The following is a 27985-nucleotide window of genomic DNA, read 5'->3' as shown; positions in this document are numbered from 1 at the left end:
ACAAGAAAATCTTATTTCATCATTTTCATGTAATTTATTTTGAATGTGTAGTTTTCAAATTATATAGAATTCCTTGGAGGCCAGCTTTAAGAATTTCTAGAATTAGTTTAATATGGTGTTTTTCTAATATTCTTGTTTGTACCAAACATTGTAAAATTGGAAGTTGAAGTATTGCAATGGACAAGACTTGACTTAGCCATAGTCAAGTTATCTATAGAGGCCAGCTCTATAATTCCAACACAACTAGTTGACAGATTTTTTTCTGGTATGAAATCCAAAATTCGCATGTTTTGGATTTAACATCACTGGTACTGGACACTTGTGATGGTTCACACCCCTCCGACAACAGACCAGTCATTTGGAAATTCGTTGTTGAAGTTTGGGAAATTATTGTTGAAGTTATGGACAGACCAGGAATCATGGCTGTCCCTAGTGACAAGCTAGTGAAGTACTTCTTCTCCCAAATTACCACCAACAGCGAGCTTTCATCCATTAGAACTTTTCTTTATCTTTTCAGCCTACAAATTAAGAAACATGACTATTAATGTAAAGCGACACTTGATATGTGATAAATTTTGTTACAATCAATTAGCTCATTCACACTCTTCCACGTATCAATAAAGTTATAAGATAATTCCATTACAGCTATTTATGCCATTAACATTCCTTAATACCAGGATGATACACATCTTCAAAGCTTTCTTGAAGGCTGATATGTACTTACCTTGAGAATGTGAGGCACCTCTTCCAGTGCTTTCTTGAATGCTGGGATGATGGGTTCTAGAGATTCCTCAGAGACTTTCTGTTCCCTGATTTTGGACTTTCCAGCCTCGCGCGTCATCTTTTTGAAGTGATAAAACTGCAAAACAAAAGAGGCATTACATTTTATGAAGAAATTCTTCATCCGACATTTATAAAATCAAAATTCAAGGTTTAATTATCAGTGTGTTTAATTTTTGCTGGAGTCCAATCTAAAATTACCATCAGTCATTTTACCTTGACATTAACTTGTTGTAAACAATGCTCACCTACAGGACATGTTGTTATACTGTTGTTTACTGGTTTGTATCATATTCACATAACTATCAGCATTTTGCACCAGGACTTAATTCTGCAATAAGCCCCTTCCATTAAAATGCCTTTATTTCCTACTAGGGGTGGGGGTCTATAGCCTGTTGAATATGGTAGTAGTTAATATTTTAGTGTCTGAATGATTCATACCGTATTTGACCTAATCAGGGCGCGAGTAATTGACTTATTAAGATTAGTTATTCTGAAGTTTTATGAAACAGACTATACCTTATAGCAGAATACTCAAGGCTGTGGAAACGGTAAAATATTCAGTCATAAAAATATTCCATATGAAGATATCTATTCATTATCATATGTTCAGCTTAAACATCACTTGAATATTCCTGTAAACTTGTAAACCATGCCAGCTGATCTTTAGACCAGAAAACGTGTGTTCCACCATTTATGTTCAAATGGAACTATTTTGTGTTCTATTTATAGACACAGGTGATTTCCCAGATCATATCATGATCAGACATCGTTTTCTTTGACCTAATAATTGATTTACAATGTCTTTTACTAGCTTTCTGTTCTGAACAAAAGTTATTATCAACAAGAATGAAGTCTTTTACTTTATCTTCAAATAAAGATGGTAAGTTATTATTTGTATGCGTGTTTAGTTTCGGGTGCTCTTTGCACTGACATGTCATCTGTAGGAATAGACAAAATGTGGCGAAAACTTGTGTTCCAGTGACTTAATTTGTTGAAGAAAATTGAACACATAGAGAAGCAAAACTTTTCACATGAATTATTACTTTTTAACACCATTTTGACACTCAGTTAAAGATTTATTTCCTTGAAAAAAGGTAGGGGCGCCCTTATTAGGTCAAATATGGTATTTTAGTGTTTTAGTGGTCCATATTAAGTATTTTTGCTGCTGTTCATATTTTAGTGCCTTTAATAGCTGTCCATATTTTAGTGTCTTGGTGGTTCATGTTTAAGTGTCTTTGCTCTTCATATTTTGGTGCCTTGGTGGTTCACATTTTAATATCTTAGCTGTTCATATTTTAGTGTCTTAGGCTGTTCATATTTTAGTGTTTTGGTGGTTTATATTTTAGTGTCTTAGCTGTTCATATTTTAGTGTCTTGGTGGTTTATATTTTAGTGTCTTAGCTGTTCATATTTTAGTGTCTTGGTGGTTCATGTTTAAGTGTCTTTGCTCTTCATATTTTAGTGTCTTGGTGGTTTATATTTTAGTGTCTTGGTGGTTTATATTTTAGTGTCTTGGTGGTTCACATTTTAATATCTTAGCTGTTCATATTTTAGTGTCTTAGGCTGTTCATATTTTAGTGTTTTGGTGGTTTATATTTTAGTGTCTTAGCTGTTCATATTTTAGTGTCTTGGTGGTTTATATTTTAGTGTCTTGGTGGTTCACATTTTAATATCTTAGCTGTTCATATTTTAGTGTCTTAGGCTGTTCATATTTTAGTGTTTTGGTGGTTTATATTTTAGTGTCTTAGCAGTTCATATTTTAGTGTCTTGGTGGTTTATATTTTAGTGTCTTAGCAGTTCATATTTTAGTGTTTTGGTGGTTTATATTTTAGTGTCTTAACTGTTCATATTTTAGTGTCTTGGTGGTTCATGTTTAAGTGTCTTTGCTCTTCATATTTTAGTGTCTTGGTGGTTTATATTTTAGTGTCTTGGTGGTTCACATTTTAATATCTTAGCTGTTCATATTTTAGTGTCTTAGGCTGTTCATATTTTAGTGTTTTGGTGGTTTATATTTTAGTGTCTTAGCTGTTCATATTTTAGTGTCTTGGTGGTTTATATTTTAGTGTCTTGGTGGTTCACATTTTAATATCTTAGCTGTTCATATTTAGTGTCTTAGGCTGTTCATATTTTAGTGTCTTGGTGGTTTATATTTTAGTGTCTTAGCAGTTCATATTTTAGTGTCTTGGTGGTTTATATTTTAGTGTCTTAGGCTGTTCATATTTTAGTGTTTTGGTGGTTTATATTTTAGTGTCTTAGCTGTTCATATTTTAGTGTTTTGGTGGTTTATATTTTAGTGTCTTAGCAGTTCATATTTTAGTGTCTTGGTGGTTTATATTTTAGTGTCTTAGCTGTTCATATTTTAGTGTCTTGGTGGTTTATATTTTAGTGTCTTAGCAGTTCATATTTTAGTGTCTTGGTGGTTTATATTTTAGTGTCTTAGGCTGTTCATATTTTAGTGTTTTGGTGGTTTATATTTTAGTGTCTTAGCAGTTCATATTTTAGTGTCTTGGTGGTTTATATTTTAGTGTCTTAGCTGTTCATATTTTAGTGTCTTGGTGGTTTATATTTTAGTGTCTTGGTGGTTTATATTTTAGTGTCTTAGGCTGTTCATATTTTAGTGTTTTGGTGGTTTATATTTTAGTGTCTTAGCAGTTCATATTTTAGTGTCTTGGTGGTTTATATTTTAGTGTCTTAGCTGTTCATATTTTAGTGTCTTGGTGGTTCATATTTTAGTGTCTTGGTGGTTTATATTTTAGTGTCTTAGGCTGTTCATATTTTAGTGTTTTGGTGGTTTATATTTTAGTGTCTTAGCAGTTCATATTTTAGTGTCTTGGTGGTTTATATTTTAGTGTCTTAGCTGTTCATATTTTAGTGTCTTGGTGGTTTATATTTTAGTGTCTTAGCAGTTCATATTTTAGTGTCTTGGTGGTTTATATTTTAGTGTCTTAGGCTGTTCATATTTTAGTGTTTTGGTGGTTTATATTTTAGTGTCTTAGCAGTTCATATTTTAGTGTCTTGGTGGTTTATATTTTAGTGTCTTAGCTGTTCATATTTTAGTGTCTTGGTGGTTTATATTTTAGTGTCTTGGTGGTTCACATTTTAATATCTTAGCTGTTCATATTTTAGTGTCTTAGGCTGTTCATATTTTAGTGTTTTGGTGGTTTATATTTTAGTGTCTTAGCAGTTCATATTTTAGTGTCTTGGTGGTTTATATTTTAGTGTCTTAGCAGTTCATATTTTAGTGTTTTGGTGGTTTATATTTTAGTGTCTTAACTGTTCATATTTTAGTGTCTTGGTGGTTCATGTTTAAGTGTCTTTGCTCTTCATATTTTAGTGTCTTGGTGGTTTATATTTTAGTGTCTTGGTGGTTCACATTTTAATATCTTAGCTGTTCATATTTTAGTGTCTTAGGCTGTTCATATTTTAGTGTTTTGGTGGTTTATATTTTAGTGTCTTAGCTGTTCATATTTTAGTGTCTTGGTGGTTTATATTTTAGTGTCTTGGTGGTTCACATTTTAATATCTTAGCTGTTCATATTTTAGTGTCTTAGGCTGTTCATATTTTAGTGTTTTGGTGGTTTATATTTTAGTGTCTTAGCAGTTCATATTTTAGTGTCTTGGTGGTTTATATTTTAGTGTCTTAGGCTGTTCATATTTTAGTGTTTTGGTGGTTTATATTTTAGTGTCTTAGCAGTTCATATTTTAGTGTCTTGGTGGTTTATATTTTAGTGTCTTAGCTGTTCATATTTTAGTGTCTTGGTGGTTTATATTTTAGTGTCTTGGTGGTTCACATTTTAATATCTTAGCTGTTCATATTTTAGTGTCTTAGGCTGTTCATATTTTAGTGTTTTGGTGGTTTATATTTTAGTGTCTTAACTGTTCATATTTTAGTGTCTTGGTGGTTCATGTTTAAGTGTCTTTGCTCTTCATATTTTAGTGTCTTGGTGGTTTATATTTTAGTGTCTTGGTGGTTTATATTTTAGTGTCTTAGCAGTTCATATTTTAGTGTCTTGGTGGTTTATATTTTAGTGTCTTAGCTGTTCATATTTTAGTGTCTTGGTGGTTTATATTTTAGTGTCTTAGCTGTTCATATTTTAGTGTCTTTGTGGATTATATTTTAGTGTCTTAGCTGTTCATATTTTAGTGTCTTGGTGGTTTATATTTTAGTGTCTTAACTGTTCATATTTTAGTGTCTTGGTGGTTTATATTTTAGTGTCTTAGCTGTTCATAATTTAGTGTCTTGGTGGTTCATATTTTAGTGTCTTAGCAGTTCATATTTTAGTGTCTTGGTGGTTTATATTTTAGTGTCTTAACTGTTCATATTTTAGTGTCTTGGTGGTTCATGTTTAAGTGTCTTTGCTCTTCATATTTTAGTGTCTTGGTGGTTTATCTTTTAGTGTCTTAGCTGTTCATATTTTTAGTGTCTTGGTGGTTTATATTTTAGTGTCTTAGCAGTTCATATTTTTGTGTCTTGGTGGTTTATATTTTAGTGTCTTAGCTGTTCATATTTTAGTGTCTTGGTGGTTTATATTTTAGTGTCTTAGCTGTTCATATTTTAGTGTCTTGGTGGTTTATATTTTAGTGTCTTAGCAGTTCATATTTTAGTGTCTTGGTGGTTTATATTTTAGTGTCTTAACTGTTCATATTTTAGTGTCTTGGTGGTTTATATTTTAGTGTCTTAGCTGTTCATAATTTAGTGTCTTGGTGGTTCATATTTTAGTGTCTTAGCTGTTCATATTTAAGTGTCTTGGTGGTTTATATTTTAGTGTCTTAGCTGTTCATATTTTGGTGCCTTGGTGGTTCACATTTTAGTGTCTTAGCTGTTCATATTTTAGTGTCTTGGTGGTTTATCTTTTAGTGTCTTAGCTGTTCATATTTTTAGTGTCTTGGTGGTTTATATTTTAGTGTCTTAGCAGTTCATATTTTAGTGTCTTGGTGGTTTATATTTTAGTGTCTTAGCTGTTCATATTTTAGTGTCTTGGTGGTTTATATTTTAGTGTCTTAGCTGTTCATATTTTAGTGTCTTGGTGGTTTATATTTTAGTGTCTTAGCAGTTCATATTTTAGTGTCTTGGTGGTTTATCTTTTAGTGTCTTAGCTGTTCATATTTTTAGTGTCTTGGTGGTTTATATTTTAGTGTCTTAGCAGTTCATATTTTAGTGTCTTGGTGGTTTATATTTTAGTGTCTTAGCTGTTCATATTTTAGTGTCTTGGTGGTTTATATTTTAGTGTCTTAGCTGTTCATATTTTAGTGTCTTGGTGGTTTATATTTTAGTGTCTTAGCTGTTCATAATTTAGTGTCTTGGTGGTTCATATTTTAGTGTCTTAGCTGTTCATATTTAAGTGTCTTGGTGGTTTATATTTTAGTGTCTTAGCTGTTCATATTTTGGTGCCTTGGTGGTTCACATTTTAGTGTCTTAGCTGTTCATATTTTGGTGCCTTGGTGGTTCACATTTTAGTGTCTTTGCTGTTCATATTTTAGTGTCTTAACTGTTCATATTTTAGTGTCTTGGTGGTTCATGTTTAAGTGTCTTTGCTCTTCATATTTTAGTGTCTTGGTGGTTTATATTTTAGTGTCTTAGCTGTTCATATTTTAGTGTCTTGGTGGTTTATATTTTAGTGTCTTAGCTGTTCATATTTTAGTGTCTTGGTGGTTTATCTTTTAGTGTCTTAGCTGTTCATATTTTTAGTGTCTTGGTGGTTTATATTTTAGTGTCTTAGCAGTTCATATTTTAGTGTCTTGGTGGTTTATATTTTAGTGTCTTAGCTGTTCATATTTTAGTGTCTTGGTGGTTTATATTTTAGTGTCTTAGCTATTCATATTTTAGTGTCTTGGTGGTTTATATTTTAGTGTCTTAGCAGTTCATATTTTAGTGTCTTGGTGGTTTATATTTTAGTGTCTTGGTGGTTTATATTTTAGTGTCTTGGTGGTTTATATTTTAGTGTCTTAGCTGTTCATAATTTAGTGTCTTGGTGGTTCATATTTTAGTGTCTTAGCTGTTCATATTTAAGTGTCTTGGTGGTTTATATTTTAGTGTCTTAGCTGTTCATATTTTGGTGCCTTGGTGGTTCACATTTTAGTGTCTTAGCTGTCCATATTTTGGTGCCTTGGTGGTTCACATTTTAGTGTCTTTGCTGTTCATATTTTGGTGCCTTGGTGGTTCACATTTTAGTGTCTTTGCTGTTTACTTGTTCCATTTGGACTTTTTTTTGCAGATGCAAAATTTCAGGCAACCATGGCATGTAAAACAATTCCATATAAATAGTGAAATTAAATCCCCCACGAATATTATCAACCGTATAGTAAAGCAGCAAAAAAATTGCACCTCGCTGAAATTTTATAAGTTAGTAAGCCTTACCTCTTTGTTTTGTAGCAGGGTAATGGCAGTGCCTGCTTTGCCTGCTCGAGCTGTACGCCCTATACGGTGGATGTAAGTCTTGATGTTGGGTGTTTGGTCGTAGGATATCACAAACTTGACATTGTCTATATCCATTCCTCTGGCCATGGCATCTGTACAGATGATGCTGTAATCACAAAAAAAAAAAATATAATATCAATACAACAAAAGATCTGAGCAACTCAATTATAAATTTTATTCGAAGTTACACATAAACCACTGTACTTCTTAATGTACAAAAAATAGTTCCTTTGGTAAACAATGATTAAAACTTTGTGTACCAAACAGAAGGTTGTAACTTAAGAATTTTGACAAGTTCTGGCTCCATATCTATTAACAGTTTCATGGATATAAGTCTTTAGAACAAAACTTTTTGAGAAATACCAGATTTTTGTGTGTGAAAATACTTCAATTAATTCATTAAATCCCTGATAAGTTTTTCTATATTGCAGCAATCCAGACAGCTGGATCTAACTATTAATGGGTGACAAGACGATTTCACGATTTCCCTACTTGCACTTACATGTCCACTTTTCCATTAGAGAATTCTTTGAGGATTCGCTTCCTTCTGTTTGTCTGGAGACCAGAGGAGAACTCGCGCACCTCCTTCCCTCCAACCAATCGGATTAGGTGATACAGCCTGCCAATACAATTATACATTGTAATACAGCCAATTGATACACTCCTGCATTGTAATACAGCCTACCAGTACCAATACACTCATACATTGTAATACAGCCTACAAATACAATGCTATAATGTAATACAGCCTACTAATACACTCATACATTATAATACAGCCTACCAATACAATGCTATAATGTAATACAGCCTGCCAATACTCTCATACATTGTAATACATCTTGTCAATACATTGTATATTCATACATGGTAATACAGCCTACCAATACAATGCTATAATGTAATACAGCCTGCCAATACTCTCATACATTGTAATACATCTTGTCAATACATTGTATATTCATACATTGTAATACAGCCTACCAATACAATGATATAGTGTAATACAGCCTGCCAATACTCTCATACACTGTAATACAACCTGTCAATATATTCATACATTGTTATACAACCTGACAATACACTCATACACTGTTATACAACCTGTCAATATATTCATACATTGTTATACAGCCTGACAATACACTCATACATTGTTATACAACCTGACAATACACTCATACATTGTTATACAGCCTGACAATATACTCATACACTGTTATACAGCCTGACAATACACTCATACACTGTTATACAACCTGTCAATATATTCATACATTGTAATACAGCCTGACAATACACTCATACACTGATATACAACCTGTCAATATATTCATACATTGTAATACAGCCTGACAATACACTCATACACTGTAATACAACCTGTCAATATATTCATACATTGTAATACAGCCTGACAATACACTCATACATTGTAATACAGCCTGACAATACACTCATACATTGTTATACAGCCTGACAATACACTCATACATTGTAATACAGCCTGACAATATACTCATACATTGTAATACAACCTGTCAATACACTCATACACTATTATACAACCTGTCAATATATTCATACATTGTAATACAGCCTGACAATACACTCATACATTGTTATACAACCTGTCAATATATTCATACATTGTAATACAGCCTGACAATACACTCATACACTGTTATACAACCTGTCAATATATTCATACATTGTAATACAGCCTGACAATACACTCATTCATTGTAATACAGCCTGACAATACACTCATACATTGTAATACAGCCTGACAATACACTCATACATTGTAATACAGCCTGACAATACACTCATACATTGTAATACAGTCTGACAATACACTCATACATAATGAAACAGCCTGATAATAAACTTGTCTATTTTTTTTATCTTGCATGGCTTGAACAATTAAGGACAATTCCAGTAAAATAAACATCTCGCGTTGGCAAGCTTCTTCAAGGAACCACATTTGACATTAATGCTGATAAATCTACATAAACAAGGTATATACATACCTATGTGCAGCTTCCACCGAGTTGACAAAGCAGAGTACATTGGTGAGCATGAGACTGTGTAGAAAGTGGAGCAATATCAGGGGTTTGGTGGCAGCAGTACATTCCACAAAATACTCCTGTAAGGTTAAAGGTCATAATAATCAACACAACTCGGATATCAGGGGTTTGGTGGTAGCAGTACATTCCGCATACTACTCTTGTAAGGTTAAAGGTCATAATAATCAACACAACTCGGATATCAGGGGTTTGGTGGTAGCAGTACATTCCACATAATACTCCTGTAAGGTTAAAGGTCATAATAATCGACACATCTCGATCATATCTATCACTAAGAACCTTGCCAGGATGATCTTCGTCCCCAACTGTACCAACACTAATCTTTTCTATATAACCCTAACAAGTCTGTGGCAAGGGACACGTTTTGAAGTTGAATGTTTCACTGAACAACTCGTTACACATCTGATTATCCAAGTAGCCAATGAAATTAACAAATGTTTGTTGATGTTGGTAATTTTGCTGACAACAGACTTCTTATGAAATCCATGCACACAACACTTATCTAAGGTCAATTGTTAAATGTTAAAACACTGATGTTTACTGTAGGAATGGCCCCCTACCTCGATCTGAGAATAATCATGTATTTGTTGGTACTTACACTCAATCCTTGTGGGGTTGTGTACTTTCCCACAAATTCACCTTGTTTGTCTGTTGTGTCCGCTGTAACATAAACAGATGATTCAGAGATATCTACAAATGTGTTTAGTTAGAATGAACTCTTGGTTAATTCCAGCATCAGCAGTAACTTTGAGTAGATGTTGATTTGCATTATTTTTCCATTTCACTTGACCTATCAATGCAGAACTTCTGGTGTAATTAAGATTTTAAATTTCACCCTTTTTGGCATGCATGTATCCAGTTATTTACCCTATTAAAATCAGAAACCAAAAGTACTGTTTGGCAGAACAATATATGCCCGCCACATGCAAAAATGATATAGATTCTTGTATCAAAATGCACAACATTTTATATGGAATGGTAACAAGAAGAACTGTTCAAACATAATAATGCTTAAGAAACCATAGCTACATGGCAACAAATATTACCAAGTATACATTTCATAATCATTTATCAGGTATAATTTAAACATAGCAAAGATAGATATTTATTTGACTTAACTAGTAGCTGATTGGTGGAATGGCATGTGTGTTTATACCTGAATTTGACTTAACTGGTAGCTGATTGGTGGAATGGCATGTATGTTTATACCTGAATTTGACTTAACTAGTAGCTGATTTGTGGACTGGTTTGTATGTACATACCTGATTGGCTATCATCATTTCCACACACAATGTTTTCAGGCTTCAGCTGTGTCTCCTTTACAGTAGATGTAAAGAGTTTGGGTAGGAACAAGTTCAGCTGCTGAAGTTTTTCAGGGTTCTGTGACAGTGTCGCAGAAAACAGCAGCTTCTGTAACTATGATACAAATCAAGACTGTTAAAAATAATTCTGATACAATCAAGTAAAATACATTCATATGAAAACAAAACATTTACAGAGGCGTATGGAGATTTCTTCATACTTTACATAAAATTTTACATAATACATTATTATTGACACAGAATTCAAAATAAACCAATACATTATTACTGAATACAAAATTTGTAATGTTACAGTAGGATGTATTAACTTTATCAATATAATTTTACATTTTTATTTTGATATAAAACCAAACACAAAAATATGTCAACCTCTGTTTAACAAGTTGAACCTCTAAGGCTAGACAAACACTAGTTATTGGCTAACAATTGTTTTCATAATATTTTAACTGACAGGGCAACATATTCCTATGAAAGGAATACATGTTCTTCTTCAAGAAATTATACAGTAAGACTCTGATATTGATTTGGAACAGGATGGGAAGTGACCGGGATGGACAAACATTGGTAACACTATATATGTAACAGAGATGAAAATGGACTAAGGGCAAAAAGGCTGAAAATTAGATTACTCAATCTTTTCAATGGGAAAAATTACAAGTTTACATTACACTGATATTCTCAAAAAGGCTGAAATCAGCCAATCGGACTGAACATTTTCATCCCTGATGTAATAAATCTGTGTATTTTCAAATGATACTTACAGGTATCTGAGGTTTCAGGCAACTGAAACAAAATTGACCAAATAATTAACACAGACTTGTCATAATATAACTGCAGTTATGTAATACAAACTTCATAAATTTTGTTTTGTTTAAAAGCCTTTCAGCAATGATGAATAGAAGATACAATTTCATGTAGGAAATAAATAAGATTGATAATTTTGAAAACATCAAGAAAAATTGAATTTAACTTAAATCTAAAATTTGATATGGAAAACGAATATTTGACATGACGGTGGATTGGTGTATCAATGCAACATATGATTGCATAACTATGATATCTGACTTGTCTATCTTAGCATGCAGTCTAAATGGCAATTGTTACTCATGTCACAAAATATTTTATATTTAACTAAAATGTAATAAATCCTCCACATTCTAGATTAGCTCAATTTGAAAAGTATAATTTGAATAAAGCTTTTCCAATTTCAAACAAGAGGCCCATGGGGCCTGTATCGCTCACCTGGTTGGATTTGACCAAATGTCAAAATAATGTTCATGTTCAATTTGTTAATACATATACAACAAGAGATCCCAGAGGGATCTTGGCGCCCACCATTGAATGATCTTTATAGGTTCCATGTCAGATTGATCTTTTCTCTACTTTTCCCTTCCTCTAAGTCTTACTAATCTGTGTAAATTCAGAAACAGCCCTCTATAGCTAGTACTTTTCAAACCAGGGGAACCTATTATATATAGAATTTAAGATTTAGCGATAATGGCTGTCTGTCGGCCATGTTGTTTTCGGATTGGTCCCAATATGCATAACTAGGCACTGAGGGAAACCTACATATGAAATTTGAGGAAGATTCCTTCAGTACTTTCTGAGAAATAGCGATAACAAACTTCAATTGTCAATATCCAAGATGGCTGCCTGTTGGCCAGGTTGTTTTCCGATTGGTCTCAAAATGCAATATGCATAACTAGGCACCAAGAAAACCTACATATGAAATTTGAGAAAGATCCCTTCAGTGCTTTCTGAGAAATAGCGATAACAAACTTCAATTGTCAAAATCCAAGATGGCTGCCTGTCGACCATGTTGTTTTCCGATTGGTCTCAAATGCAATATGCATAACTAGGCAGCAAGGGGAACCTACATATGAAATTTGAGAAAGATCCCTTCAGTACTTTCTCAGAAATAGTGATAACAAACTTCAATTGTCAAAATCCAAGATGGCTGCCTGTCGGCCATGTTGTTTTCCGATTGGTCTCAAAATGCAATATGCATAACTAGGCACCAAGGGGAACCTACATATGAAATTTGAGAAAGATCCCTTCAGTACTTTCTGAGGATTAGCGATAACAAGAATTGTTTACGGAGGGACGGAGGGACGGACGGACGACGGACCACGGACGCAGGGCGATTTGAATAGCCCACCATCTGATGATGGTGGGCTAAAAATGTACTCTCTGAAAGACCATATGGATTATTTTTACACCATAATGGTGTTTAAAGAAACTAAGTCCCTTAGGGTGGGGAAAACCCTTTGGCCTATTTTTACATAAAAATTGTGTTTATCCCTTGATGCCCAGCGATATCGATACTATACATAGTTATTGGATTGAGGGTCACAGTAACCATTTATGCAAAATCTGTTCCCCCATCACCATGGATGTTTCTGACCAAATTGGGTTCAAATCCATTTAAAACTCAAATCTCTATTTCCCCTATTTGGCCCCTCCCTTCAGGCCCCTTGGGGGTCAGAGTCAATATTTATATAAACTCTCTTTTCCCCTTCCCCTAAGGATATTCCAGACCAAATTTGGTTCAAATCCATTCATAACTTTATGAAAAATAGCGATTTAAAGGATATATATATATAAACCCCTATTTCCCTATTTGGCCCCGCCCCTCAGGCCCCTGAGGGTACAGAGTAACAAGAGGCCCATGGGGCCTGTATCGCTCACCTGGTTGAATTAGACCAAATGTCAAAATAATGTTCATATTCAATTTGTTTTATTTGTAAATCTCAAACAATGCTATATATGGTTATAGTGTGGGAATCGGAACTGCGATAAAGATTAATGAAGTCCAGACTATCTAAGGTCTGAAACTCCTCAAGAATTGTTTTTAGAACATGCATTCATCACTTTATTACTAGTAGCAATTTAAAGGAATTACCTCTATTTCCCCTATTGGGCCCCGCCCCTTTGGCCCCTTTGGGGTCAGAGTCACCATTTATGCAAAATCTGTTCCCCTTCCTCCAAGGATGCTTCTGACCAAATTGGGTTCAAATCCATTCATAACTTAATAACTAGTAGCGATTTAAAGGAATTACCTCTATTTCCCATATTGGGCCCCTCGGGGGTCAGAGTCACCATTTATGCAAAATCTGTTCCCCTCCCCCCAAGGATGTTTCTGACCAAATTGGGTTCAAATCCATTCATAACTTTACGACTAGTAGCGATTTAAAGGAATTACCTCTATTTCCCCTATTGGGCCCCGCCCCTTTGGCCCCTTTGGGGTCAGAGCCACCATTTATGCAAAATCTGTTCCCCTTCCCCCAAGGATGTTTCTGACCAAATTGGGTTAAATCCATTCATAACTTTATGACTAGTAGCGATTTAAAGGAATTACCTCTATTTCCCCTATTGGGCCCCGCCACTTTGGGGTCAGAGCCACCATTTATGCAAAATCTGTTCCCCTTCCCCGAAGGATGTTTCTGACCAAATTGGGTTCAAATCCATTCATAACTTAATAACTAGTAGCGATTTAAAGGAATTACCTGTATTTCCCCTATTGGGCCCCGCCCCTTTGGCCCCTCGGGGGTCAGAGTCACCATTTATGCAAAATCTGTTCCCCTACCCCCAAGGATGTTTCTGACCAAATTGGGTTCAAATCCATTCATAACTTTATGACGAGTAGCGATTCAAAGAAATTACCTCTATTTCCTGTATTGGGCCCCGCCCCTTTGGCCCCTCGGGGGTCAGAGTCACCATTCATGCAAAATCTGTTCCCCTTCCCCCCAAGGACATTTCTGACTAAATTTGGTTCAAATCCATTCATAACTTTATGCATGACTAGCAGCGATTTAAAGGAATTACCTCTATTTCCCCTATTGGGCCCCGCCCCTTTGGCCCCTCGCGGGTCAGAGTCACCATTTATGCAAAATCTGTTCCCCTTCCCCCCAGGATGTTTCTGACCAAATTGGGTTCAAATCCATTGATAACTTTATGACTAGTAGCGATTTAAAGGAATTACCTCTATTTCCCCTATTGGGCCCAGCCCCTTTGGCCCCTCGGGGGTCAGAGTCACCATTTATGCAAAATCTGTTCCCCTTCCCCCAAGGATGTTTCAGACCAAAATGGGTTCAAATCCATTCATAACTTAATAACTAGTAGCGATTTAAATGAATTACCTCCATTTCCCATATTGGGCCCTGCCCCTTTGGCCCCTCGGGGGTCAGAGCCACCATTTATGCAAAATCTGTTCCACTTCCCCCAAGGATGTTTCTGACCAAATTGGGTTCAAATCCATTCATAACTTCATGACTAGTAGCGATTTAAAGGAATTACCTCTATTTCCCCTATTGGGCCCCGCTCCTTTGGCCTCTCGAGGGTCAGAGTCACCATTTATGCAAAATCTGTTCCCCTTCCCCCAAGGACATTTCTGACTAAATTTGGTTCAAATCCATTCATAACTTTATGACTAGTAGCGATTCAGAGGAATTACCTCTATTTCCCCTATTGGGCCCCGCCCCTTTGGCCCCTCGGGGGTCAGAGTCACCATTTATGCAAAATCTGTTCCCCTTCCCCCAAGGATGTTTCAGACCAAATTGGGTTCAAATCCATTCATAACTTTATGACTAGTAGCGATTTAAAGGAATTACCTCTATTTCCCCTATTGGGCCCCGCCCCTTTGGCCCCTCGGGGGTCAGAGTCACCATTTATGCAAAATCTGTTCCCCTTCTGCCAAGGATGTTTCTGGCCAAATTTGGTCAAAATCCAGTTAGAACTTTTTGACTAGTAGCGATTTGAAGCAAATGTTGACGGACGACGGACGGACGGACGACGGACGCTGCGCTATGACATAAGCTCACCGGACCTTCGGTCCAGGTGAGCTAAAAATTTATCCAAACTCGGTTCCCCTTCTCCCAAGGATGTTCTTGACAAAATTTGGTTAAAATCCATTTAAAACTTTATGGCAAATAGCAATTTAAAGACTAATCTCTATTTCCCCTATTTGGCCCCACCCCTCAGGCCCCTCAATATTTATACAAACTCTTTCCCCCCTTCCTCTCTGGATGTTCCTGACCAAATTTAGTTAAAATCCATTCGTAACTTAATAATTAATAGCGATTTAAAGGATTAACCCCTATTTTCCCTATCGGACCCCACTCCTCAGTCCCCTGGGGATTCAGAGTAAAAATTTATACCAACTCGGTTCCCCTTCTCCAATGAATATTCCTGACCATATTTGGTTAAAATCCATTTAAAACTTTATGACTAGTAGCAATTAAAAGACTAATCTCTATTTCCCCTACTTGGCCCCGCCCCTTAGGCCCCTAGGGGTACAGAGTAAAAATTCATATAAACTCTGTTCCCCCTCCCCTCAAGGATGTTCCTGACCAAATTTGGTGAAAAGCTATTCAATACTTTAGGACTAGTAGCGATTTAAAGGAGTAACCCTATTTCCCCTATTTGGCCCCGCCCCTCAGGCCCCTGGGGGTTCAGAGTAAAAATGTATACAAACTCTGTTTCCTTTCTGCCAAGGATGTTACTGACCAAATTTGGTTCAAATTCATTCATAACTTTATGACTAGTAGCGATTTAAAGGAGTAACCCTATTTCCCCTATTTGGCCCCGCCCCTCAGAGTAAAAATTTATACAAACTCTGTTCACCTTCTGCCAAGGATGTTCCTGACCAAATTTGGTTCAAATTCATTCATAACTTTATGACTAGTAGCGATTTAAAGGAGTAACCCTATTTCCCCTATTTGGCCCCGCCCCTCAGGCCCCTGGGGGTTCAGAGTAAAAATTTATACAAACTCTGTTCCCCTTCTGCCAAGAATGTTCCTGACCAAATTTGGTTCAAATTCATTCATAACTTTATGACTAGTAGCGATTTAAAGGATTAACCCTATTTCCCCTATTTGGCCCCCGCCCCTCAGGCCCCTGGGGGTTCAGAGTAAAAATTTATACAAACTCTGTTCACCTTCTGCCAAGGATGTTCCTGACCAAATTTGGTTCAAATTCATTCATAACTTTATGACTAGTAGCGATTTAAAGGAGTAACCCTATTTCCCCTATTTGGCCCCGCTCCTCAGGTCCCTGGGGGTTCAGAGTAAACATTTATACAAACTCTGTTCCCCTTCTGCCAAGGATGTTCCTGACCAAATTTGGTTCAAATTCATTCATAACTTTATGACTAGTAGCGATTTAAAGGATTAACCCTATTTCCCCTATTTGGCCCCACCCCTCAGGCCCCTGGGGGTTCAGAGTAAAAATTTATACAAACTCTGTTCCCTTTCTGCCAAGGATGTTACTGACCAAATTTGGTTCAAATTCTTTCATAACTTTATGACTAGTAGCGATTTAAAGGAGTAACCCTATTTCCCCTATTTGGCCCCGCCCCTCAGGTCCCTGGGGGTTCAGAGTAAAAATTTATACAAACTCTGTTCACCTTCTGCAAAGGATGTTCCTGACCAAATTTGGTTCAAATTCATTCATAACTTTATGACTAGTAGCGATTTAAAGGATTAACCCTATTTCCCCTATTTGGCCCCGCCCCTCAGGCCCCTGGGGGTTCAGAGTAAAAATGTATACAAACTCTGTTCCCCTTCCCCCAAGGATGTTCCTGACCAAATTTTGTGAAAATCCCTTCAATACTTTAGGACTAGTAGCAATTTAAAGAAAAGTTGACGGACGCCGGACGCCGGACGCTGCACCATGGCATAAGCTCACCGGCCCTTCGGGCCAGGTGAGCTAAAAATGTGTCCTGGTGTCACTACTTTACCTGTTGGGAGTAAGGATTTCTGGTCGTGGCCGAGAGCTTTTATAGACAGCATTCTCCAACCTAAGAAGCCAATCTTGTTTGATAAGTTCCATCATTTTGTCAGCTTCGTCTATCACCTGGTAAGGTTATAAATTTAAATCAATTGCCAAGATAAGTATCAGTATCCACAGATTACATAACTGTCGGTAGGGTATAGTACTTGGTATAGATAATGTACACAGCCAAATTTAACATATGAAAACAATTATTAACAGAATGGTATCAAAAAGAACATGAGAATAAAATTAAAATAACTTACAAGGAAACGCAGACCTGAGAGATCAAAACCAGGTGTCTGGTTGATGTGGTCTACAAGTCGGCCAGGTGTTGCTACAATAATATCCACTAGACTCTGGTAGCCACGGAGACTGTCAGGAAAACAATAAAAAAAAAAAGATATACAAAACAAATGCAGATAATTCATAATCTGAAATCAACTGAATATATTTTTCGACACAGTTAAATTTTGAATTCTTTTCCAAGACGTAATTAATTCAAGCCTGATTGACTTTAGGCTTCTGATGCATGGCCTTGATCACCAATCTAACATTCTTCAAAACAAACCAGTTTGCTCATGTGTGTATGACATATCTTCTGCAACTCATTTACTTATAGAGTGGAGCACTGTTTTAGAGATTCCCTGTCATCAGTGGGTACTTTCCTGGTTTTTATTGTAATTATAAAGAACTACAGTACTGACTCATAATATATCATCATACGGGTATATTTTCTTTCATTCAACATATTTTTGTAATTTTTGGTATATATTTTCTTTCATTCAACATACTGTTGTGATTTTGTCATAATTCATATGTTAGGAAAACAGGGAGGCTTTAAGATATTCTACCAGTAATGTGTTGCTTACTCACCTCCTTCTGACTAGTGTTTGCTGTTCCAGCTTGAAAGCTTTCTGTCCAGTGAGAATGCCCACCTGTAACGAAAAAAATTCATCAGACATTACTCAATCATTACTTTTAGCATGGAGTTATAATGACAATCTTCAAATCCTCATAAGTGAAAATGCATCACAAACATGATTATTTACAGAAGTATTCCTATGTACATGAAATCAACCATTATATTTAGATCTATGATATATATGAGATTTGATTTTAATGAGGCTTTTCTGACTGCTAAATAGTAAATACTCTGGAACACATATGTTGGCATTAGTTAATTATGATGGATTATCAATCATGTTATATAAAGATAATCGACCAATCTTGCATGGGTAGTATCTTAGTTGACAGATAAAATTGTCCTGATTTCTAATTATCATATCTGTCACTTTGTGACATTGAAAAATAACAAATTATTTATATTATTATATTATTGACTAATGCAATTGCTAAATGTCCAGGGTCAACAGATAGTCCCACCTTAAAATTACCTGTGTGTTGGTAGTCCCACCTTAAAGTTACAGGTGAAAGATTGTTTTATGATCAATTAAAACTAAGTTTTTGATGTAGGTCTGGGACAATATACCTGAAGAATTTTACCTTTACTGTAGGTCTGAACACCCTTACATTGCTATCTACCTTACCTATACAGTATGTAATACCTACCTTGAGGTACTGTAAGTCTGAACACCTGTACATTGTTATCTACCTTACCTATACATTATTTAATACCTACCTTGAGGTCTGTAAGTCTGAACACCTGTACATTGTTATCTACCTTACCTATACAGTATGTAATACCTACCTTGAGGTCTGTAAGTCTGAACACCTGTACATTGTTATCTACCTTACCTATACAGTATTTAATACCTACCTTGAGGTCTGTAAGTCTGAACACCTGTACATTGTTATCTACCTTACCTATACAGTATTTAATACCTACCTTGAGGTCTGTGCCTTTACTGTAGGTCTGGAAAACCTTGTACACCTGTATGGCCAGATCTCTCACTGGTAAAACTGCCAGAGCAGTAACTTGTCTGTATACACGTCCCTTCAGAGCCTGGGAAGGGAAAATATTCCAATCTAAGTGTCAGCAATTTGTGATGGGCAGACTTAACTTTCAGAAAAATCATGCAGTGAGTTTTACATAAGAACACCTGGACAGTTTTCAAACATAAAAAAGATTACTTTGAAACATTTACTTGAGTATGCTTCCTTCACTCTTCCAAACATAGTATACATAACGTTATCATTAACACAATGCTTTACCAGTATTATCTCACTGCACCAAATTGACCAGTGAGCTTATGCCATGGCACAGCATTAATTGTAGGAAGAATTTTGAAGGTTTACCAGTATTTCCCTGTATCTCTGCCCCTATGGAGATCAGACCTTTTTATTTACCCAAAATTGATTTTCCTTAACTCAAAGATGATTCAGGCCAAATTTGGTCAAAATCCTTAAAGGTGTTCTTGACTATCAGTGTTTTGAGTCTAGATTTGCAGATGGACGATGGATGAATGAAAGAAGCTCACCAGTCCATTGGACCAGGTGATAGTATGTAGTATCTACCTGCAGGAAGGGAACTCTGGTATCAGAAAGGAAAGATTTACTATACCTGGATTATCGGGAGGACAAAAGCCAGTGTTTTGCCACTACCAGTGGGTGCAGACACACAGATGTCACTGGGCCAATAGCCAGCCTTGCCTACTGTTCCTCCAACACATAGTGTGTCCAGCAGCATGGGGATTACTTGCATCTGCACTGAAATATGACACATTAATATGCAATGAAAGTCGATCATCTGAACACTTAAGATTTCTTTTTCTCTCTCTCCTTGTGCTAACTTTGCAACTGAACAGAAACAAGCAATAGCTATTAAAACAGCTTTGTAAATAAATCAAATGTACTTTCATGCTTTTACGTTTTACCATGACCTTACACAAAGCATGAAAATAGTTTTATTATTTCTATATTCATAACAGTTTCAAAGGTAAATTCCTATGTAATACAAGAGGCCCATGGGCCTTAACTGTCACATGAGTTTTGATATATTTTAGCACATTTGGCCCCCTGTGACCTTGAACGAAGGTCAAGGTCATCCATTTAAACAAACTTGGTAGCTTTTCATCCCAGCATGCTACAGATATTCTAATATTGGGTCTCTGCGCCTTTTGGTTATCAAGAAGAAGTCATTTAAAAGATTTTAGCATATTTGACCCCTGTGACCTTAAATGAAGGTCAAGGTCATCCATTTGAGCAAACTTGGTAGCCCTTCATCCCATCATGATACAGACATAACATTGGGTCTCTGGGCCTTTTTGTTATCAAGAAGAAGTCGTTCAAAGATTTGAACATATTTGACCCCTGTGACTTTGAATGAAGGTCAAGGTCATCCATTTGAACAAACTTGGTAGCCCTTCATCTCAGCATGCTACGGGCCCAATGTTAGATCTCTGGGCCTTTTTGTTATCAAGAAGAAGTCGTTAAAAGAGTTTAGCATATTTGACCCATGTGACCTTAAATGAAGGTCAAGGTCATCCATTTGAACAAACTTGGTTAACCTTCATCCCAGCATGCTACAGGCCTAATATTGGGACTCTGGGCCTTTTGGTTATCAAGAAGAAGTCGCTCAAAGATTTTAGCATATTTGACCTGTGTGACCTTGAATGAAGGTCAAGGTCATTCATTTGAACAAATTTGGTAGCTCTTCATCCCATCATGCTACAGACCCAATATTAGGTCTCTGGGCCTGTTGGTAATTGAGAAGAAGTTGAAAATGTAAATTGTTAACGACGCACGACGGACGCCGCAGGACCGACAAAAGGCGATCACAATAGGTCAACTGAGACTTCGTCTCAGGTGACCTAAAAAGGTCAGATCTATATTCTTCTCTAGAGTAGAACAGACGGCCATGCATACATTTCCAACATCAGATGCTAGCATTTACAACATGTCATTGCAGAGTACAATAAGAAAATGACTTTTATCTTGTTGATACCTAAGACTGCTTACCAGGGAAAAAATGTGATATGTTGTTTTCTTGTAGCTGTACCACAAGTTGGGGATCAAGTCCAGCCATCTCTGTCACTGGAAGTGTACTAGATCGTAGATCAGTGGTGATGATACTGGGACTTGCTAACCAGTCAGGGAGGACACGGTTTACCTTGAACAATGGAAGAGTTACACAATTAACACCTGTAAGGATATCGTGTGTACCTATAGGTTTCATGTTTATAAAGAAGGCTATACCAAGTCATCTGAAAACATACCTGTTTTGCAGGGATTTTCCTATAATTTTTTGTCTGGGTACATTGAATTGCGATTTTTTACGTGACAAAATGTGAAATTGGGAAAACAGACGAAAGTGAAATTCAAACAAATTCATGTTCTTCTTGATATACCTTTATTCTTTTTTTATTTCATTTGGTAGTTACATCTGTGTTTTATTCAAAATTGCCCGAGGTCTTTTCACATCAAGGATATTTAATCTTTATTTTGGGAATTTTCAGTGGTAATTTGGGAATTTTCAGAAGATTTTTCGTTAGGGGAAAGGGTCCTTCTAATGAGCCTAGATTCTATTGTAGGAAAATCCCCGTTTTAATATGAAACCAGGATTGATAACATGTACCCGTCAAAATAAGAAAATCTAACATCACCTGTGCAAGTCTGCAAAGTTTAACTAGGAGAATGAAAACGAAATCATACCACAGCCATGTTTTGTCTCGACTCACCATGAATGACATTGTATTTTCTAGGATATTCACAATATACAATTTGAAATAACATAATTCCCAGAGTTTAATAAAAAAAAACTTTCAGGTGAGAAATGACTTCAGCAAGACTTCATTTCTTCTGTCCTTAGGTGCCGCGTCTTGTTGTTTCTTGTCAACCATAGCAGGCCGGGACAGGTGCAATTCAATTGGTTAATGAATATTGCACCTGGCACAACCTGCCATAGAGAACTAATCTGTGGTACACAGCACCCTGAAATCACAGCAGAAAAGTCATCAATATATTCTACATTCAACTTACATTATCATCCAAGATCCAATAAGAACCAATCCTGGGACATGTACTGCCAGACTTGAGACATTATTGATCATGATATCATTTATAAATATATATATATATCACATCTCAAAACTCAGGGGTATCAATCAATCATTGGCATTTAGCAATATTAGAAGTCAAATAGTTTGTCTATGAAATTGCAAAAGTCAAAACTAAAATAAAATAGATATCGTCTTTCAAACCCAAGAGCAAAAATCACTTTCAAACAACCACATACATATCGGTTCATCAACAATAATTTCAGTCATGGTTATAACCTGTTATACTAAATACATTAATTTTATACCTTTTGGACAGCTTTATGCTTAAAATTCCCAAGCACTGGAAACTTCTTCTCATTGTCTATCTCTGTTATGTCGTCAACATCAACACTGTCTTTTCCTTTCATATCAACTGCATGCTCATCCATCTGTTTATGTTCATGCTCATCCATCAATTTTTGTTCTTCTATACCAATATCCGTCTTTTCTTCTTGCTGCATTTCCTTACCATTTTCTTTTGATTTACGTTTCTTTTTCTTCTTTTCTTTCAAGGATCCTTCATTCACTTCCATCGTTTCCTCCTCAGCTTTTCTTTTCCTTTTCTTTCTTTCACTCCCATGACTTTTCTCTGGCTCTGATGAGACTTGCTCTCTGTTGTTTGTAGCATTGTCATTCTCTTCAGCCTTTTTCCTCTTGGACTCCCTGTCAGCTTTGCGTTGCTTCGCCTCTGTTTTTATTTTCTCTAGTATTTTTGAAGCCGTCAAATCTTTTTCATTTTTGTCAGGGTCATCCTCCTCTCCCATGTACCTAAAATAAAGCATTGTCAAAAATACTTAAAATACATTTGTATTTATATCTTCATTCGCTATGAAAGCAATGGAAGTGCTAGTAAAATTACATCAAAGGTATAGATCCTGATAGATCTTGTACTGTATAACATAAATAAATTGGTAACAGAAGACAATATATTTATCTTAGTTTTGGACAAGTGTGGTAGTTCAAACATCATTATCCAAGAACCAAGGAGTAGCTTTCAATTTTTGTAAGACAATTCTTGAAACATCAGAATTTTCATAAACGATTTAATAGGAATTTTTACGAAATTCTGCAAAACTGAAGCCATGAAAGAAACTGGACAGAGCTGAACAACAGATAATCAAAATCAGATATATTGTATCAAAAAAAGCTTTATAAAGCACCAGCCAGAGTCCAGGTGGATAACTAAATATTCATCTCACTTGTTGATACTGTATACCTGGTATTTTTCGCCCCAGGTTATTTTCGCCCTTGAGCAACACAAAAAAAAGATATTCGTCCCGTTTTAAATTCGCCTTAAACTACTTTTAAGAAATGTCTTTTCCTCATTTACAATTGGAAATTCCGTTCGGAATTCTCGATACAGTTGCACTCGGAACACTCAGGGATTTATCAAGTTCCCCCATCCATTTTCTTTTCTTTGCATATCCCACTGAGGTGTGAAATGTAATCAGGTATGAAATGTACGTTTACCTGTGTTCAGATTTACTTTAAGTCTATATTGATTCAAATAGTATCAGGTATATGCATGGTCGATTTTAAGCAAACACTATGAATTTAAGTTCACCGTGTCGTAACTAGTAATTATTACTGACCAGTGTTTTCTCTTGTTCACTTAATGGAAGCCACAAGCGACGGTGAACTCATGATCATTAAATCAGCCTTCACAATGGCAAGAATTTGATGCTATTTTGTGTGCATCATTTTAAAAGATGACTGGATTTTTAAAGTTACTGTATTTAGTATTAATAGTTTAAAAAAAAAAAATTCAAATATACTAAACCTAGTATGCTATCTTAGCCCATATTCTCGATTTAACTCAACATTATGTTGCAAATTTACTAGGCCTAGATTAAGATCTAGATATTATTTCACATGCATAGATTGGAATAAAACAATTATTTTATAAATTTAGTGTAAATTAAAATATATAACACGTGTTGCTTGTGATTGTATAGAATAAAACACTTGAAAAGTATGAGGGTAAACCGTATGTTTTGGATCCGACTACAATTGACCTATGTACGATAACTTTAAATCCTTTAGTTTAATTGAGCTTGAAATTTTCCCCGTCCTCTTAAATTCGCCCCATCATCAAAGGGGGAAAATGACGAAAATTAAACGGGGGTGAATATGACCAGGGTATACAGTATATTAAAAGTATGATGTCATGTTTGGGCAGACCTTTTTGTCAGCAACCTATTCTTGATTTGTTTCTCTCTAGTTAGTGGAGCACTTCCAGCCCAATACAATACATAAACCTCAAGTCATCTTAGAAATCTTTGTTTGGCTTTTAACTTATTTCTTATATTAATTCTTTGCGCCTAGCTTGCTACACACCACCTTGCTGACTACTTTAGTAAGGAACTTTTGACTGTGGAAAAGTGATATACTGTAAGTGTGTCAGCCCAGGTAAGTTTTGAAATAAGATTCTGATTGGTTATAGAAATGTGTTTAACCAATCAGAATGCTTGTTTCAAAACTTACCTCGGCTGGCACAAAATGGCTACTCAAGTGGAAAATCTGCTATCAGTATGCATAAAAAGTCCAAGGGCCATCGACAGGGTGCTTGTATACATCAAGTAAGTGTATGTAACAGTTGTATTCGGTGATGAAGCATACCACTTGATTAACCTGTGGACTTCGTATTTAAAGCTATGTCCAATGGAGTCGAAGCTTTAGTATGGTGACCCATGCAAATATGTCAACTTGTCAGAGTGAACAATATATCGAGAGAATTTTGAAGTTTCACGCCCGATTCCATGTACTAATAACGAGAAATCGACAACATGTTGTGGCTTATTTTAAAGATTGGCAATTTCTCTTCAATTTAAGGCCTACTTCGAATAAATCCACCCAATACAATTGAAGCTATGGTACTTAGAAATAAATACATCAGATTTCAAGCCTGAGGAAGTTCAGAACCTTTCTCATTAATATGTACTCTTATATGTGGTTATTTTATATAACGAGTCAGGCACCTGTGATTCAAGTGACTGTCAAAGGAGATATAATTGTTTTATTTTTCTGTTATTTTTACTTTGATATTTGTTAACTTTACTGTTAAAAGTCATAGTACAATTTAGTTATTATAATTATAGATCATGTTGTTACCAGCAACATAATTCCGGATATATCCCTCCACAGAGGGCCATAAATTTCTATCCCATAAATTGTATATCACAACGGGTACAACTGTTCTCCATATAGTGGCAAACTGTCTTTACCATTGTCTGTTTGAAAAAGGTGAATATTGTATCTACCCCTTGAACTGTGGGACATAATATATTGTAGACTTAACAATATGCAAAGGCCAAGCTTCAGACAATGTCTGGTTTGGAGCGACTTTGGTCAAACATATTATGCGTATATCTTACAATGAAATTGTTTGGGTGTATTACCTGGAGACTGAGAAAAGTGCCATTTTAAAGTCGTCTGTTATTCGAACAATATTAAACTACAAGCAAGAGCACATGCTTTATCCGTGATGCAGGCATTTTGAAGAGGGCCTGATGGGAACCGGAAGCGAAAACCTTCCAATCAAAACGTGCCAAATTTTGTTTCCTGTCAAATGACCTTCACCCTAAGCTACGTGGAAAAATGGCAGAATGTCATCAACGGCAACCGACGATAAGTACATGTCGGTTATCGACAATATCAAGGTCATCAAGGCGAAATACATAACCAACCCAATGCTGTCGTCAACAGTCATTTCCTTTGTGTTCCTGGCGGGAATGGCAATGGCTTGTCTGATCTCCGTATTGCCTACAGTTCTACTTTCACTTCTATCTGACAAACGTCAACTGCTATCGCCGGTATCACAGCATGACACATCTGTTATGTTACGAGTGCGACAACACATTCTTCCGCCAAGTCCAGGTATTCATGAATGGCAACTTCTTTAATTGATATATTTGACCGGGTTTATTTAAATAAAATGCGCCAGGTGATCTATAATCGAATATTACTGTGTAGAATTGTGTAAACCGGTAATTGCGTCATCGGCACTCCCTCACCTGCTCACAACTGTACTGTCAGTGTGGCCAATATTGTATGCATTTAGTGAAAAGATATGATTAACTTATCACATTTTTTTTGTATTTAGATGATCAGAAATACAAAGTTATGTTAAACATTATTATATATCATTAATAAATTAATTAATAAAAATAAAATAGCATTTGAAATAATTGTTCTGTTCAAAAGTCTGTAATCTGATTTCATATTTTTTTTAAATAAATATATATATATAGAGTCTAATTACTTTTTTAAAGAATAATTTGTTAACCAAATGAAATATAAATTAGTTAATATTTTCAATTAAGGATTTTTAAACAGTTGTTCTTGCCCAAAAAATGTTAATATCAATTTTTTTTGGGGCAGAAATGAAGAAAGAAGCCATACAAGCTATGAACCTGGCTATGGATATGGAAGCACAGGGCAAACATGGAAAGGCCACACGACTTTATGAACATGCACTCAAACTTGACCCCTCTCATGCAGACACCCTCACCACCTATGGAGAATTTCTGGAAAAACACGAAAAAAATATTGTGAAGGCTGAACACTTGTACAGAATGGCTTTGGAAATATGTCCAGAACATACCAAAGCTCTTACAAACAGAGAGAGAATTCTACCTCTTGTTGAAGAAATTGACCTCGCCAATTTTAAAAGAATTGGTAAAAAGTTAGAAGCATTTATCCGAGTTCCTTTACACCATCCTGGTTTAAGGAGAGCAAAAAAAGAGGCCTATTACTCCCATATATATCACACAAATGCTATAGAAGGAAATACTCTGACTTTATTGCAAACACGGGCAATTGTTGAGACAAGGCTGGCAGTAGGAGGCAAGTCCCTGGTGGAGCAAAATGAAGTTTTAGGACTAGATGCAGCGCTAAAGTACATAAACAATACTTTGTGTGGCCGTGTGGGTGAGATAAAACTAGAAGCCATACTTCAAATACACAAAAGAGTTTTAGGATATGTTGATCCAACTGAAGCTGGAAGGATACGTTTGACTCAGGTGTTCATTGGAGATTTCCAACCCCCTGCTCCAGCTGAAGTTCCAAAACTGATGAACGAATTTGTTATCTGGTTAAATTCTGAGGAGGCAGTGAAATTACATCCAATAGAATATGCAGCATTAGCTCATTTTAAACTGGTTGTTATACATCCTTTTTATGATGGAAATGGACGGACATCGCGCCTTCTGATGAATCTCATACTCATGCAGGCTGGCTATCCCCCAGTTTCAATAAAAGTTGAAGATAGATTAAAATATTATGAAACAATAGAAACAGCCAATAATGGCGATGTGAGACCCTTTATTAGGTTTGTAGCAGACTGTACAGAACGGACGTTGGATGAATATATCCTGGCAACAAGTGAAAATCCTGGTGCGTTAGGATTGAATACCTCTGAAAATGTGATACCTTTTGATGACATATGATAATTGTTTTATAAATAGGTATTGTTATTTATTTATTTGCTATTGTGTCTGTTTTTACATGTCAAACAAAGAAATTGTTTTAAAAAGTATTAAACATATTTTAATGTGCAATAAATATTTGTATTGCTATTGCATATTTCATATTGTGACATTGCTTTG

At 35.8% G+C, this 27985-nt stretch overlaps 2 protein-coding genes across 2 annotated transcripts; one reads left to right on the top strand and one right to left on the bottom strand.

The window, feature by feature from the left end:
• Positions 1-9: 9 nt before the first annotated feature.
• Positions 10-25978, bottom strand: LOC117335645 (ATP-dependent RNA helicase DDX51-like). Its single transcript, XM_033895783.1, has 16 exons — positions 25778-25978; positions 22646-23147; positions 21301-21451; positions 19904-20049; positions 19229-19345; positions 18256-18317; positions 17646-17754; positions 17348-17463; positions 11373-11394; positions 10552-10705; positions 9888-9949; positions 9233-9348; positions 7702-7818; positions 7140-7305; positions 725-859; positions 10-518 (listed from the first exon to the last, which is right to left on the bottom strand). The coding sequence occupies exons 1-16, from the start codon at positions 25798-25800 to the stop codon at positions 486-488; spliced, it is 2031 nt and encodes a 676-aa protein (XP_033751674.1). The 5' UTR covers positions 25801-25978; the 3' UTR covers positions 10-485.
• LOC117335646 (protein adenylyltransferase FICD-like) lies at positions 25944-27960 on the top strand. The gene is made up of 2 exons (XM_033895785.1): positions 25944-26255; positions 26760-27960. The coding sequence occupies exons 1-2, from the start codon at positions 25985-25987 to the stop codon at positions 27824-27826; spliced, it is 1338 nt and encodes a 445-aa protein (XP_033751676.1). The 5' UTR covers positions 25944-25984; the 3' UTR covers positions 27827-27960.
• Positions 27961-27985: the final 25 nt, after the last annotated feature.

Source organism: Pecten maximus, chromosome 10, assembly GCF_902652985.1.
Source record: "Pecten maximus chromosome 10, xPecMax1.1, whole genome shotgun sequence".
In the NCBI taxonomy this organism is placed as follows: domain Eukaryota; kingdom Metazoa; phylum Mollusca; class Bivalvia; order Pectinida; family Pectinidae; genus Pecten; species Pecten maximus.
Note: the sequence above shows the minus strand (reverse complement) of the source record. Positions and strands in the feature narration are given on the sequence as shown.